Genomic DNA, 12,746 nt, shown 5'->3' with positions numbered 1-12,746 from the left:
GGCCGAAAAGAAAAGATGCATACAGCAAGCCCATTAAAATTATTTTCAGCTTTGATGCAAAACTTGTTTAGTTCTTAAGGCCGAAACAATAATTTGATCATTGGGTCAAAATTCAATCATTATCATTATAAGCCCAATATGCTTACTCAGCCTTGGTTAAAATGATTAAGTGACTTGGCTGAAACAAACTATTAGTTGGACCAGTTTTATTTATCATTGATACAAACCCAAATAATTTTGCTTGTTTGGTCCGAAACCAATCATGAGTGAAAGCAAATGTATTGCTTCTTGCTTCCAACAGAATCTATTTCCACCATGAGATGGAATTCAAATTTCATTAAAGAGAAGTTAATACTTGCATTGGAAACATGAGAGAGAGTTGGTCATTGATGTGATGGTAATCATCAATGCTACACGCTACTCTGCAAGGGAAGTAAAAGCAATCCCATTTCAATTAATTTGATTCATTTAATTGCTTTTCTTCTAGCTCTATCTTCTCTCTCATCTTTCTTCTACCTTCGGTCATATCATTACAGAGAAAGCATGGAGGCTATGGCTAGACACCGAAAGGAAGAACAAGCAACAAAGACCATCACAATGATGACAAGAAAAAGCAAACTAAAAGTATGTTGTGGTTAAGATTCTCTTTCACTTGTGGTAAGATTTTGTGAAGAGATCTTGGCTCCTTCATACCAAAAATAGAAGTGAAGATCTCGGCCAACAGAGAAGAAGAATCTTGGGAGGATGGCTTGTCTCTGATTATACTCAACCACCACAGGATGTAGCTACAGTGGCTACGTGATGGAGAAGGCAGAGATTGGAGCAGATGAAGCTATCATCATCATGAAGCATCAAGGGCCAGAGATTCATCTTGGAGAGTAAGGCAAGGATGAAGGGCTTGGATTGATGAAGATTGGTGACCAAGGAAGGACTAGAGGTAATTGCATGTTGGGTTTTGCATGGGTTATCTCTTCTCTCTCTCTCTCTGGCCAAACCGATTCTGTTTGAAGAAGAAGAAGATTGGCTTAGTTTGTTTGGTTTTCAACCTTGGAGGCTTCTTCCTATAAGTAAGGGTGAACAAAATATTGTACTTTTAATTCAAAGAGAAAAGAGCCGTTGTAAAAGTCTCTCTCCATACAGTTTTCATTTCTTGAGTTGTGATCACCGTGATGAGCGGTGAAGGGAGCCTAAAAGGGCATCCTCATGAGCGCCAGCCCACTGCAGAAGAACAAGATCAGCTGAACAGGAGTATAAAGAAGGTCAGAAAGGACGGAGAGGGATTCACAGGAACTCAGATCTTAGTTCCAAGAGAAGAGGAATGGATGATAGACAACCCAGCTGCTGAGAATAGTTTGAAGACTAGAAAAACCTTTGCCCAAATGGTCAAAGGAGGTCCTGCAGAACATCATATGGAAGAAGATGAGCTTGAGGCAGAGGAGGAAGAAGAAGACCATGGAAGAAAGGAACCAGAGACAGAGCAACACAAACAAAAAGAAGACAATATTAACGACAAAATCAATTCAGAGGGGATAAGAGTTGAAAAGGTAGAAGAAGGTTTATATAATATTGTTATAAGTGAGACTTTTGAGAGGAGACTATGGAAGCCCTGGTGGAATACAATAATAGTAAAGCTTCTAGGAAGGAAAGTGGGATATGCAGCTATCAAAAGAAGACTTGAGAGTATGTAGAGCAAGAAAGGTACCATAGATGTCATTGACCTTAGCAATGATTTCTATTTAGTAAAATTTTATGCTAGTGAAGACTTTGATTATGCTCTGTTGGAAGGTCCTTGGAAGATATTCGACCACTATCTCATAGTGAGACTTTGGGAACCTAACTTCAATCTTATGAAAGCCACAATAGATAGAATCACTGCCTGGGTGAGACTTCCAGGTTTACCTATAGAACTCTATGACAGAACCATACTGAGGAAAATTGGAAATCTGATTGGTAGGACAGTTAAAGTCGACGACAACACAGCCAAGATGAGCAGAGGAAAATTCGCTAGATTATGTGTAGAAGTTGACTTAACGAAGCCGTTGATGGGAAGATATATGATCAATGGAGAAGACTACCAGGTGGAATATAAAGGGATACATCAGATTTGCTTTACCTGTGGAAGAATAGACCATGATCAGAATAATTGTACAATGAAAAAGCAACAAATAGAAACATCAGTGAATCAAAATGATGACCAAAAAACAGAAACTGGAAAAGATAAGCAAAATGACACAAACATAGAATCATCAAAAGGAAGTGAAGAAGGAAATGGGAACACAAACATGAAGGATAAAGGAAAACAAATAGTGACAGATAGTAAGGAAAATTATGGCACTTGGATGGTCGTTCAAAGACCAAAAAGATGGAAAAAGGAGGCAAATATGAATTTAGCAAATATGGGGGAGAAACCAGCAAATCAAAATAGAACCAAAACAGCAGAGAAAATCACACAAGATTTGGAGTTCTACAAATAGAAGAATCAACAATGGAGGATGAAGGGAAGGAGGAGAATGAAAGCCAAGAGAAGAACGGAGCTAAAGGCGAAATTATAGGGAACCAAAATCCAACAAACAAACAGAAAAAAGAAATTGAAGGCAAACAAGTGCAAGCAACAGAAAAAAACTCACAAGGCAGCATCGAAAATGGAACAAAAAAAATACAACAATCAGAGAAGAAACACAACGCAACCAGAAAAATAACAAGGAGCATAACAGAAGTAAGGGAACACAATCCCACAAAGAGATCAACAAGAATATATCCAAGACCCATTTTGAGGAAAACTGGGTTGAGAACGCTATAGCTACTCCAACTCAAATGAAGGAGGAAATGGAACACTCAACCCAAACAATGCTACAAGAAAGCAAACCACCTGATCCAACAGCTATGGCCGAGGATGGAAAGGAAGACATGGAGATGGAAAATGGGGAGAAAAACCCAACTGAGAGTTTATTAGAAGGAGTGGATTTCACCACACCAGAAATCAGTGTTCTTAGAGACACAGAGATGCAAATAAACTGACCTGATTTGTTGATCGGGTAAGGGTTTTTTATTTCCCTTTTCTTATCCTTTTTTAGTCTCTATGATTAGTCTAGTTTAGAATGTAAGAGGTGCGGCTAGTGATGCTTTTAGGCGTACCTTCAAGGATATGATGAAGCAACATAAACCAGATTTAGCTATTTTGTTGGAAACTAAATGCAGCGGTGATACAGTAAAGAAAGTTATACAATATTTGGGTTTCACTAATTCCATCATTGAAGAAGCTCAGGGTTTTACAAGGGGTATTTGGATTTGTTGGAATAGAAAGGACCTTAACATAACTAAAGTCGAATCACATCGACAATACATTCATGTGAAAGTCCAGTATCAAAGAGATAATGAATAGTTTTTGATGGCGGTGTATGCTAATCCACACAACCAAATGAGAAATCAGCTTTGGCCTAAGCTCCTAAACATAGCAAACTCGATGGATGGAGCTTGGTTGATAGCTGGTGACTTTAATGAAATTAAGGATGCTTCGGAAAAAAAGGGCGGAGCGGCTTTGGATATGAGAGCATGTAACAACTTTGCAAATTGGATCAACAGATGTGGGCTGATTGACTTAGGCTTCATAGGATCAAGATTCACGTGGAAGGGTCCAAAATGGGATGGGCATGATAGGGTGTTCAAACGATTGGATAGGGCACTCTCTAACCCTATGTGGAGAACCAGATTCCAACAAGCAACAGTTGAAGTTCTTACTAGAACCAATTCCGACCATCACCCTCTTCTTATCAAATGTGAAAAGGAAAGAAATGGTGTTTATACTAGACCATTCAGATTTGAAGCCATGTGGGAGTTACATCCAGATTTTCAAAACTGCCTAAGAACAAGTTGGAACAAAGAAAACTATCTACTAACAGCTATTGGAGAACTTAAAAAATACCTACTGAAGTGGAATAAGGAAATATTCGGGAACATCTCCAAAGCTAAAAGAAGACTTCTCAACAGGATCGCGGGCATTCAAAGAAGCAATACGTACGGAGTAAATCCCTATCTAGACAAATTGGAGCAAGATTTGAACAAAAAACTAAATGATATTCTAGATAAGGAAGAGACCTTTTGGATGCAAAAATCAAGACAGGAATGGATAGTAGAAGGAGATAGAAATACAAGATACTACCACACCAAAACCATCATCAGAAGGGGAAAAAACAGAATTCAAAAGCTTCGGAACAAAGAGGGAAACTGGATTGAAGAAGAAGAGCTAAAAGCACATGTCCTCAAACACTTCTAAGACCTATACCAAGAACAGGTAAATATCAATCCAATTGATAATTTATCATTTTTGATGCCTAATTTCAGTACCTCTGATTGTAGGAAACTCATAGCTATGCCGACAGAAATGGAGATAAGAAGAGCTATTTTTAGCATCGGATCGCTCAAGGTACCAGGAAGTGACGGACTTCCGTCTCTCATCTACAAGAACAACTGGGAGATAATGAAAGGGAAGCTATGCAATTTCATATACTCCTGCTAGACCGAACCAAAACAGATAAAACAAAGCAACACTACCCTCTTGACGCTTGTCCCTAAGCTCAACAACCCTGAGTTTATAAGTCAATTCAAACCTATTGCTCTTTGCAATGTGTGCTACAAAGTTATAACCAAGATCCTGGTTGATAGAATAAAGCCTCACCTTAATGACAGAATTGCAGCTCACCAATCTAGCTTTGTTCCGGGAAGGAAAATCCAAGACAACATTGTGATTGCCAAGGAGATGATGCACACCATGAGAAGAATGAAAGGAAAAAAGCAATTTATGGCCATCAAAATTGATTTTGAGAAGGCATATGATAGGGTAGATTGGAACTTCATGATGAGAAGACTTCAAGAATTTAATTTCCCAAGCCATCTAGTCAATTTGATTATGAACTGTGTCCAAACGGTTTTTTACAGCGTCATTTGGAATGGTAATAGAACGAAAGAGTTTGTGCCTAAAAGAGGCTTGAGACAGGGAGACCCCATCTCTCCCTACCTGTTTGTTATCGGCATGGACAAACTTTCCCACCTCATAGAAGACCGGGTTCAGAGAGGTTTATGGAAGGCAATTAGAGTGGGAAAGGAAGGACCTGACATATCCCACCTTATGTTTGCGGATGACCTTCTCTTGTTTGTTGAAGCAACAATAGATCAGATTAAGGAAGTGACATGGGTGATTGAAACCTTTTGCAAAGCATCTGGACTGAAGATCAACGTAGAAAAATCCTCCATTATTTTCTCTAAAAGAACCAATATGGACATCCGGGATGAAATTAATAAATATTCGGGCTTTAAAGAACAAAGGGACTTAGGCCGCTACCTGGGGGCTATGATCACTAGCAACAGAAAAGGGAAAGAAAACTTCAAAGACATACTAGAGAGAGTCCATAACAAATTGAAAGGGTGGAAGAGTAAGTGCTTATCACTTGCGGGAAGACTTACACTAGCTCAATCAGTGTTAAGCCCAGCTCTCAATTTCAGCATGCAATATGAAAGAGTACCAAGAGGAATTTGTTTAGAGGTGGAAAAACTGAAGAGAAGCTTCATATGGGGAGATGAACCAGATAAGAAGAAAATACATCTCATAAGTTGGAAGACCCTTTGTCAACCGAAATATTTGGGAGGACTAGGATTCAGAAGGCTCAACACTATGAATGATACTTTCCTACTAAAAATTATTTGGCAAGCTATGGAGAATCTGGAAGCACTTTGGGTTCAAGTCCTTTCAAATAAGTACTGCAAAGGAAATAGGTTGAACAATCTTATGCAAGCAAAATAAGGAGACTCACCCTTTTGGAGAGAAATTATAAAGCTATGGCCTACGTTTTTAAACTGCTCTATTCACTACATTGGAAATGGATTATCTACATTGTTTTGGAAGAAAAATTGGTTAGAGAATAAAGGGATCCTCATAAATAAAGCGTTAAATCTGGACACTGTGGATGTTGAAAGCCTAGTGTAGGAATGGACTAAGCAAAATGGCGAATGGGACATAGACAGACTTAATCAGCACTTGCCTCCTGAGATTGTGATGGAAATTATATGCAAACCACCACCTCAGGCAGAAAATGATGAAAATAGAAGAGGGTGGAGACTGTCTCATGATGAAAATTTCTCTATTAACTCTACCTAAAAAGAACTCAGAAATTGGCCAAGTGAGGAGAAAACTGTTTGGAAACAACTTTGGAGTTGGAGAGGTCCACAAAGAGCGAAAATTTTCTTATGGACAGCCATGCACAAGAAATTGATGACAAATCAGAGAAGAGCCAGAATTTTTGGAGGAGCAGGGGACTCTACGCTACATAATGGAGGACAAGAAGACATCTTTCATGTGCTGAAAAATTGTCCGAAGGCTTCAACAATTTGGGTGAACCTAGTTAAAACAGACGAAATCCCTAATTTCTTTCAATTGGAATGGGATAATTGGATAGAAATAAATCTTCAACAGCAATTGGGGAAAGATGAAGAGTTAGACTGGAGGGACGTGTTTATTATAGCTTGTTGGAGAATTTGGCAATGGAGGAACAAAGAAATTCATGAACAACAGTATAGAAGACCAATGCAACCATATGCAAAAATTAATAAAGAAGCCAAGGAAATTAAAAGAGCGCTTGAGAAAGCTTACCTCATCGGACAGAGAAGAGGAAGAATTGAGAGGAACGTTCGATGGAACCCCCCACCAGCAGGATGGATCAAATTAAACTCTGACGGAACAGCTCAGGGCAACCCAGGAACTATCGGCTGTGGAGGAATTCTACGGGATGAGGAGGGGCACTGGATAGCGGGCTTCTCTCACAAAGTTGGAGTTGGAACAGCATTCATGGCGGAACTCTGCGGTGTGAAGAAGGGATTAGAGATAACCTGAACAATGGGTTTTCGAAAAATTGTAGTAGAAATAGATGCTGGAGCAGTGATAAAGCTCCTCAACAAGGGAGAAAGTTTGGCCTCCCACCCTAATGCTGTAGTCAGAGAGATATATGAATTAAAAAGAAGAAATTGGAATATTCATTTTGTTTAAATATATAGAGAAGGTAATATGTGTGCAGATTACCTGGCAAAAAAGAGTTTAACAATGGAAGCTGATTTTATTTTTTGGGATATACCTCCTTCTGACCTTAGGAGGATTATTAGTGATGATGAAAGAGGGGTTACCTTACCCCGTTTAGTTTGTATCTAGGTTTTCTCTTGAGCTTTTTAGCTCCGTTTCATTGCCAAAAAAAAAGTAAGGGTGAACAGTCAAGGTTTGATTCAAGGAAAAGAAAAAAGTGAGCACAGAGTTCCTATAGCTCCCCAAGCTAACAGAAATTTTTCTCCTTCAATGTTCTTCATTTTGTATTTTTCTGTTTAATTTTGTCATGTCTTGAGTCTCATGGAAAAAGGTAAACAGTGAGGTTTGTATGAAAAAGACATAGAGCGAAAAAAAGCAGAGAGTACAAAATTAAAAGAAAAAGTCATAGATGTCCTTAGAGTTCCTTTGTACATCTGTGTTGTGTTTCATGATTCTGTAGGAATCCCCTTGTAAGTTGGGTTAGCACTTTACAGTGAAAGCTTGGCAGTGACCAAGTCAAGTTCAGTTTGGGTTTAGATTCTGGACTTGTCCTAGATAGGAAGGGGAGTTCTTAGGGAGAATTGGTGTTTGTAATCAAGACTGATTATAGTGAAATTCCATCATTGTTGTGATGGAGACTGGATGTAGACTGCACTGCACTTAGCAGCTGAACCAGGATATATCTGGGTGTAATCTTCTCTCTCTTCTACTCCATTTCTGTTTCTGCTGCACAGGAGGTAAAATAAAAAATATCTCGTACTGACTGACGAGACAAAAAGAAAAGTCTCGTGGCTGAGTACGAGACAAAAGAAAAAGTCTCGTGACTGGTTACGAGATAAAAAAACAAAAAATTTCCAGAAGTGATTTCAAAGGCCAGCAAGTATTGTCAAGTGAAAAAGGGGCTAAAATTCAACCCCCTTCTCTTAGCCACATATCGTATGACAGAGAAGGAGAGATTTTTGGAGGTAGGGGTGTTCATGGTTTGGTTAATCCAAAAACCAAACCAGTTTTTTGGTTAACCAAAAATATAGTATTGGTTAATTAACCAAATTGGTTTTACATGATGAAACCGGTTATTAACCGGTTAGTGAAATTCAAAACCGGTTTTTAACCGGTTATTAAAATAAAAACCGATTTTTTAAAAAATAACCGATTTTTATATAAAAAACCGGTTTTTGTACCAAAAAACTGGTTTTTTACCAAAAAACCGGTTTTCGTACCATAAAATTGGTTTTTACATGTAAAAATAGATTTTTACACAAAAAATCGGTTTTTGTCCCAAAAACCGGTTTTTATACTAAAAATTAGTTTTTATACCATAAAATTGATTTTTACATGTAAAAATAGATTTTTACACAAAAATTAATATTTTTACATACAAAAATCCAAAATTTTAAACCTTTTTTTAATTGAATTTTTTTAATTGAATTTTTTTAATCTAATTTTTTTCTTTCTAAATGATACGAGTAACATTTGTAAATAATGAAGTCCCTTCCATTACTTTCGTTCCTTTTTCTTTCTTATCTCTTTTCAGTATTTTCTATAAATAATTTTTTTTCTTTCTCTCTCTCTCTCGTTTTCTCTTTCTTTTCTCTCTCTCTTTCTCTCTCTCTCCCATTTTTCTCTCTCCCATTTTTCTCTCTCCTCCTCTCTTTCTCTTCTCTCTCTCCCCCTCAACTCTATCTATCTCTCTCTCTCCCCTTCCCCTCTTTCTCCTCATTCTCTCTCCCCTCTTCTCTTTTCTCTCTCTCCTTCTCTTTTTCTGTCTCTCTCCTTCTCTCTCCCCATCCTCTCTCTCTCCCCTCTCTCTTTCTCTCTCTTTGTCCTCTTTCTCTCTCTTCTTCTCTTTCTCTCTCTTATCCTTCTTCTCTCTTCTTATCTCTCTCCTTTTTTTCTTTCTCCTCCTCTATCTTCACCTCCTCTCTCTCTTCTCTCTCGCTTTAGAGAGAAGAGGAAAAAATAGATAGAAGAGGGATAGAGATTGAGAGAAGGTTGAGAGAGAAAGAGAAAAGAGAGAGTAAGAAAAGAAAGAGGAGAAGGAGAGAAAAGGAAGAGAGGAAGAGGAGGAGAGAGAGAAAGAAGAAAAGGAAAGAGAGATGAGCGAGAGAGAGAAAGAGAGAAAAGAAAAAAAAGAGAGAGAGAAAGAGAGGGAAGGTAAAGAAGAGAGAGAGGAAGGAGAGGGGAGAGAGAAAGAGAGAGAGAGGGAAAAAGAGAGGAGAAAGGAGAGAGAGAAGGAGAGGAGAGAAGAGAAGAGAGAGAGAGATAGGAGGGGAGAGAGAAGATGAGGAGAGATAGAAAAAGGGGAGAGATGATTAGAGAGAGGAAAGGGAGGATAGAGAGGAAGAGAGAGAATGGAGGGGGAGAAAGAGGGCAAGGAAAGAGAGAGAGAGAGAGAGAGGAAGTGAGAGAGCGGAGAGAAGGAGAGAGAGATAGAGAGAGGAGGAGAGAAAGAGAGAGGGAGAGAGAGAAGAAAGAGAGAGAGGATAGGAAGAGAGAAAAGGAGAGGAGGAGAAAGAGGAAAATGAGAGAGAGAGAGAGAGAGGAGGGAGAGTAGGGAAAAAGAGAGATAGGAGGAGAGAGAGAAGGGAGAGAAAGAGAGAGAGAGAGAGAGAGAGAAAGAAGGGAGGGAGAGAGAGAGAAAGAAGGGAGGGAGAGAGAGTATGTAATTTGGTTTTGAAATTAGGTTTTGATTTTAATTTGGTTTTGGTTTTGGTTAACCGGTTAAAAACCAGTTTTTTTTTAATTTGGTTTTGGTTAACCAATTCTAAAAAATATGGATATAATTTTTAAATTGTTTCATTAAACTGATTAACCAAAATGTGGTTATGATTTTTTAACCGGTTAATCATATTTTGTTTTTTTATGAACATCCAAACCAAAATGTGGTTATAGTTTTTTAACCGATTAACCACATTTTGGTTTTTTTATGAACACCCCTACTTGGAGGAGCTTAGCTTAGCTTCAACCTTACAAGAATTTTCGTTGAAACTTGATAGCGCTAACAATAATAACAGAATGGTAGGGGCTGATTCGTAACCGTTTGAGGCTTGGAACAAATATATTGTGGACAAGTCAAAAGGGATTGGTTTCATTCAACTTATCAAGGAACAATCTCAACGGGGATTCAAATTGATTAATAATGATCTTGATGGCAAAATTCGCATTGGAAGTTGGAACACAACTGCAGAGTTTCAGTGCTTCGGCTTCATGAATCATGATTTTGGGAGAAAGTTGAACATGCACTAACAATACAATCTAATCAAACTTGTTTATAGTAGTATAATATTTTTTTTCATAAAATGTTAAAATACGTATTTTTATACACTGATTAGTGGTTAATTTTTTATTTACGTATACGCACATACACAATGAACTTTACAATCTAAACTCGACAGAGGTAGTGAAACTAATTTTGGTAGGTGTCAAATAATTAACTAATAATTAATCATTTATTTTGCAAAATATTAAAATCAATCACTCAGTTTTTGCCAAAAATTAACTATTATTTTCAAATAAGCAAAAAAATAATAATAATAAAATATACAAAAATTTGTAATCAAATTTGTAATCTACAAAGATATTGAATTCATATCCATATATTTATTATATCTCATCGTTATAAATAATACAATAAATTTATAACTCTAATAATTAATTTATTAATTTCTATAAATAACTCATTAAATATAACGGAAAAGCTCCGCATACAAGCCCTTTACAAGTTCATTCAGGAATAAACCCAAAAAACGCGTTGCTACACATACGTCTAATACACGCGCTATATAAGATCCCGCGTATATATAACTACCAAATTTAAAAGATTTGTTTCCTTCTTCGTTCTCCTTATTTTCAGATTTCCTCGTTCTTCTTCTCAATCGTTCTTTTCCTTTCCTTTCTCACTGGTATGTTCTTCGTCATTTACGTAACTTCCTCTCTTTGTGCAACTCGAGCTTCGTTTTCTATTTGATTTTTCGTTTTCTGAAATCAAAGTTTGAACTCGTTTTGAAGATAATGGATGATTCAACATCAGATTGTCAGCTGAATCCAGGCGAAGTGGACTATGAATTTGAATCTAACAAAGTTTCTGAGGTTTGATTTACATAGGATTACTATGAATTTTTGCAGTAATTTGTATAGCAATGTGTAGGTGAATAATTCGTGAACATTGACTGTCAAAATAATGCATGAAGATAAATCTGTGGATTGAATGTAATGTATTAGTTTTGATTAATTATCTGAAATTTATAACAGACGCTCGGGTGTAGATCAGATCTTTTTTGGGTGTATTATTGCTAGAAGTGTGGGTGTATTTACACTTTACTGCTTTTTCTGTTATTTTAATTGAGTTGTTCTTGTTCAGGTGTATTATATCAGACATGATTGGGTGTGTTTTTAGTTTTTGACATGGTGTATTCTGCAGCCTGTGTATTTACAGTTTATGGCCTTTATTGTCATTTTAGTTGAGTTGTTGCAATTCGGGTGTATCATATCAGACATGATTGGGTGTATTTTTAGTTATTGACATGGTGTATTCTGCAGCCTCTCTCTGTTGTTGATGACCAGTTTGTTCCGAAGGTAGGAATGACCTTTACCACCCTTGAAGATGCTGGAAAATTTTACAAGAACTACGCCAAGGCTACAGGTTTTTCTACAAGAGTTCGGAGCACAAATAGGAAGGGAAACGAGATTAAGAATCAACTGATTACATGTAGCAGAGAGGGAAAATGGAAATCTAAAATATCTCCGACCGAGAAGACCAATCCGACAGCCGGTTTAAACTGTCCTGCAAGAATTTATATACACACATTGAAGGATGTCGGTTCTTGGATCATTTCAAAGGTTGTGCTGGATCATTCACACCCTTGCTGTCCAAGTAAAGCAGAGATGCTCAAACAGCACAGGGAACTAAGCATGTCCATTCGTCGTACAATAGAGAATAATGAGGAGGCCGGTATCAGACCAAGCAAAACCTACCAATCATTTGTTGCGGCTGCCGGGGGTCACCGCGAGTTAAGTTTTATCAAAAAGGATGTGCGGAATTACATTACCAGGGAAGTGCGGAATGTTTTCGAACAAGAAGATACAAAGGAATTCGGGAAATATTTGTTAAGAATGAAAGAGAAGAATCAGAATTTCTTCTTTGAGCTCGAACTTGAGGAGGATCAATCGATTAAGCTGGCTTTTTGGGCCGATGCAAGAAGTAGAGCTGCCTTTGAGTATTTCGGAGATGTTATTTCATTTGACACCACCTACAATACAATCAGGTAACAAACTGCCCCTGTTTATGATGCTAAATTAATGTATTTTTATTAATCCGCAGCAGAGGTGTATATTGGCTATTTTTTTTTTGTGTATGCGAAGCATTTTGTTGGGTGTACCTAATGATTTTGCATTCTGCACTATGGTAATTTGTTTCATGTATAATTTAGTTTGTGGTTCTTTTGTCGGGGTGAATCACCACGGTCAGTCAACACTTCTCGGATGCTCTTTGATGAAAAACGAAGAAATTGAATCATTCAAATGGTTATTTCAATGTTGGCTTCGTTGCATGGGAGGAAACGCTCCGAAAGGGTTTCTCACCGATCAATGCGCATCAATGAAAAGGGCTTTAGAGGCCTGTATGCCAACAACAATTCACCGTTGGTGTATTTAGCACATCATGAAGAAGATTCCAAGCAAA

General features: G+C 37.6%; 1 protein-coding gene across 1 annotated transcript; it reads left to right on the top strand.

The window, feature by feature from the left end:
- LOC107616285 lies at window positions 3,389-4,273 on the top strand. The gene has a single exon (XM_016318259.1). It carries the CDS (start codon window positions 3,389-3,391, stop codon window positions 4,271-4,273), a length of 885 nt encoding a protein of 294 aa, XP_016173745.1.

Source organism: Arachis ipaensis, chromosome B09 (genome assembly GCF_000816755.2).
Source record: "Arachis ipaensis cultivar K30076 chromosome B09, Araip1.1, whole genome shotgun sequence".
NCBI classification, from domain to species: Eukaryota; Viridiplantae; Streptophyta; class Magnoliopsida; order Fabales; family Fabaceae; genus Arachis; species Arachis ipaensis.
This window is presented reverse-complemented; position numbering and strand designations above follow the sequence as displayed.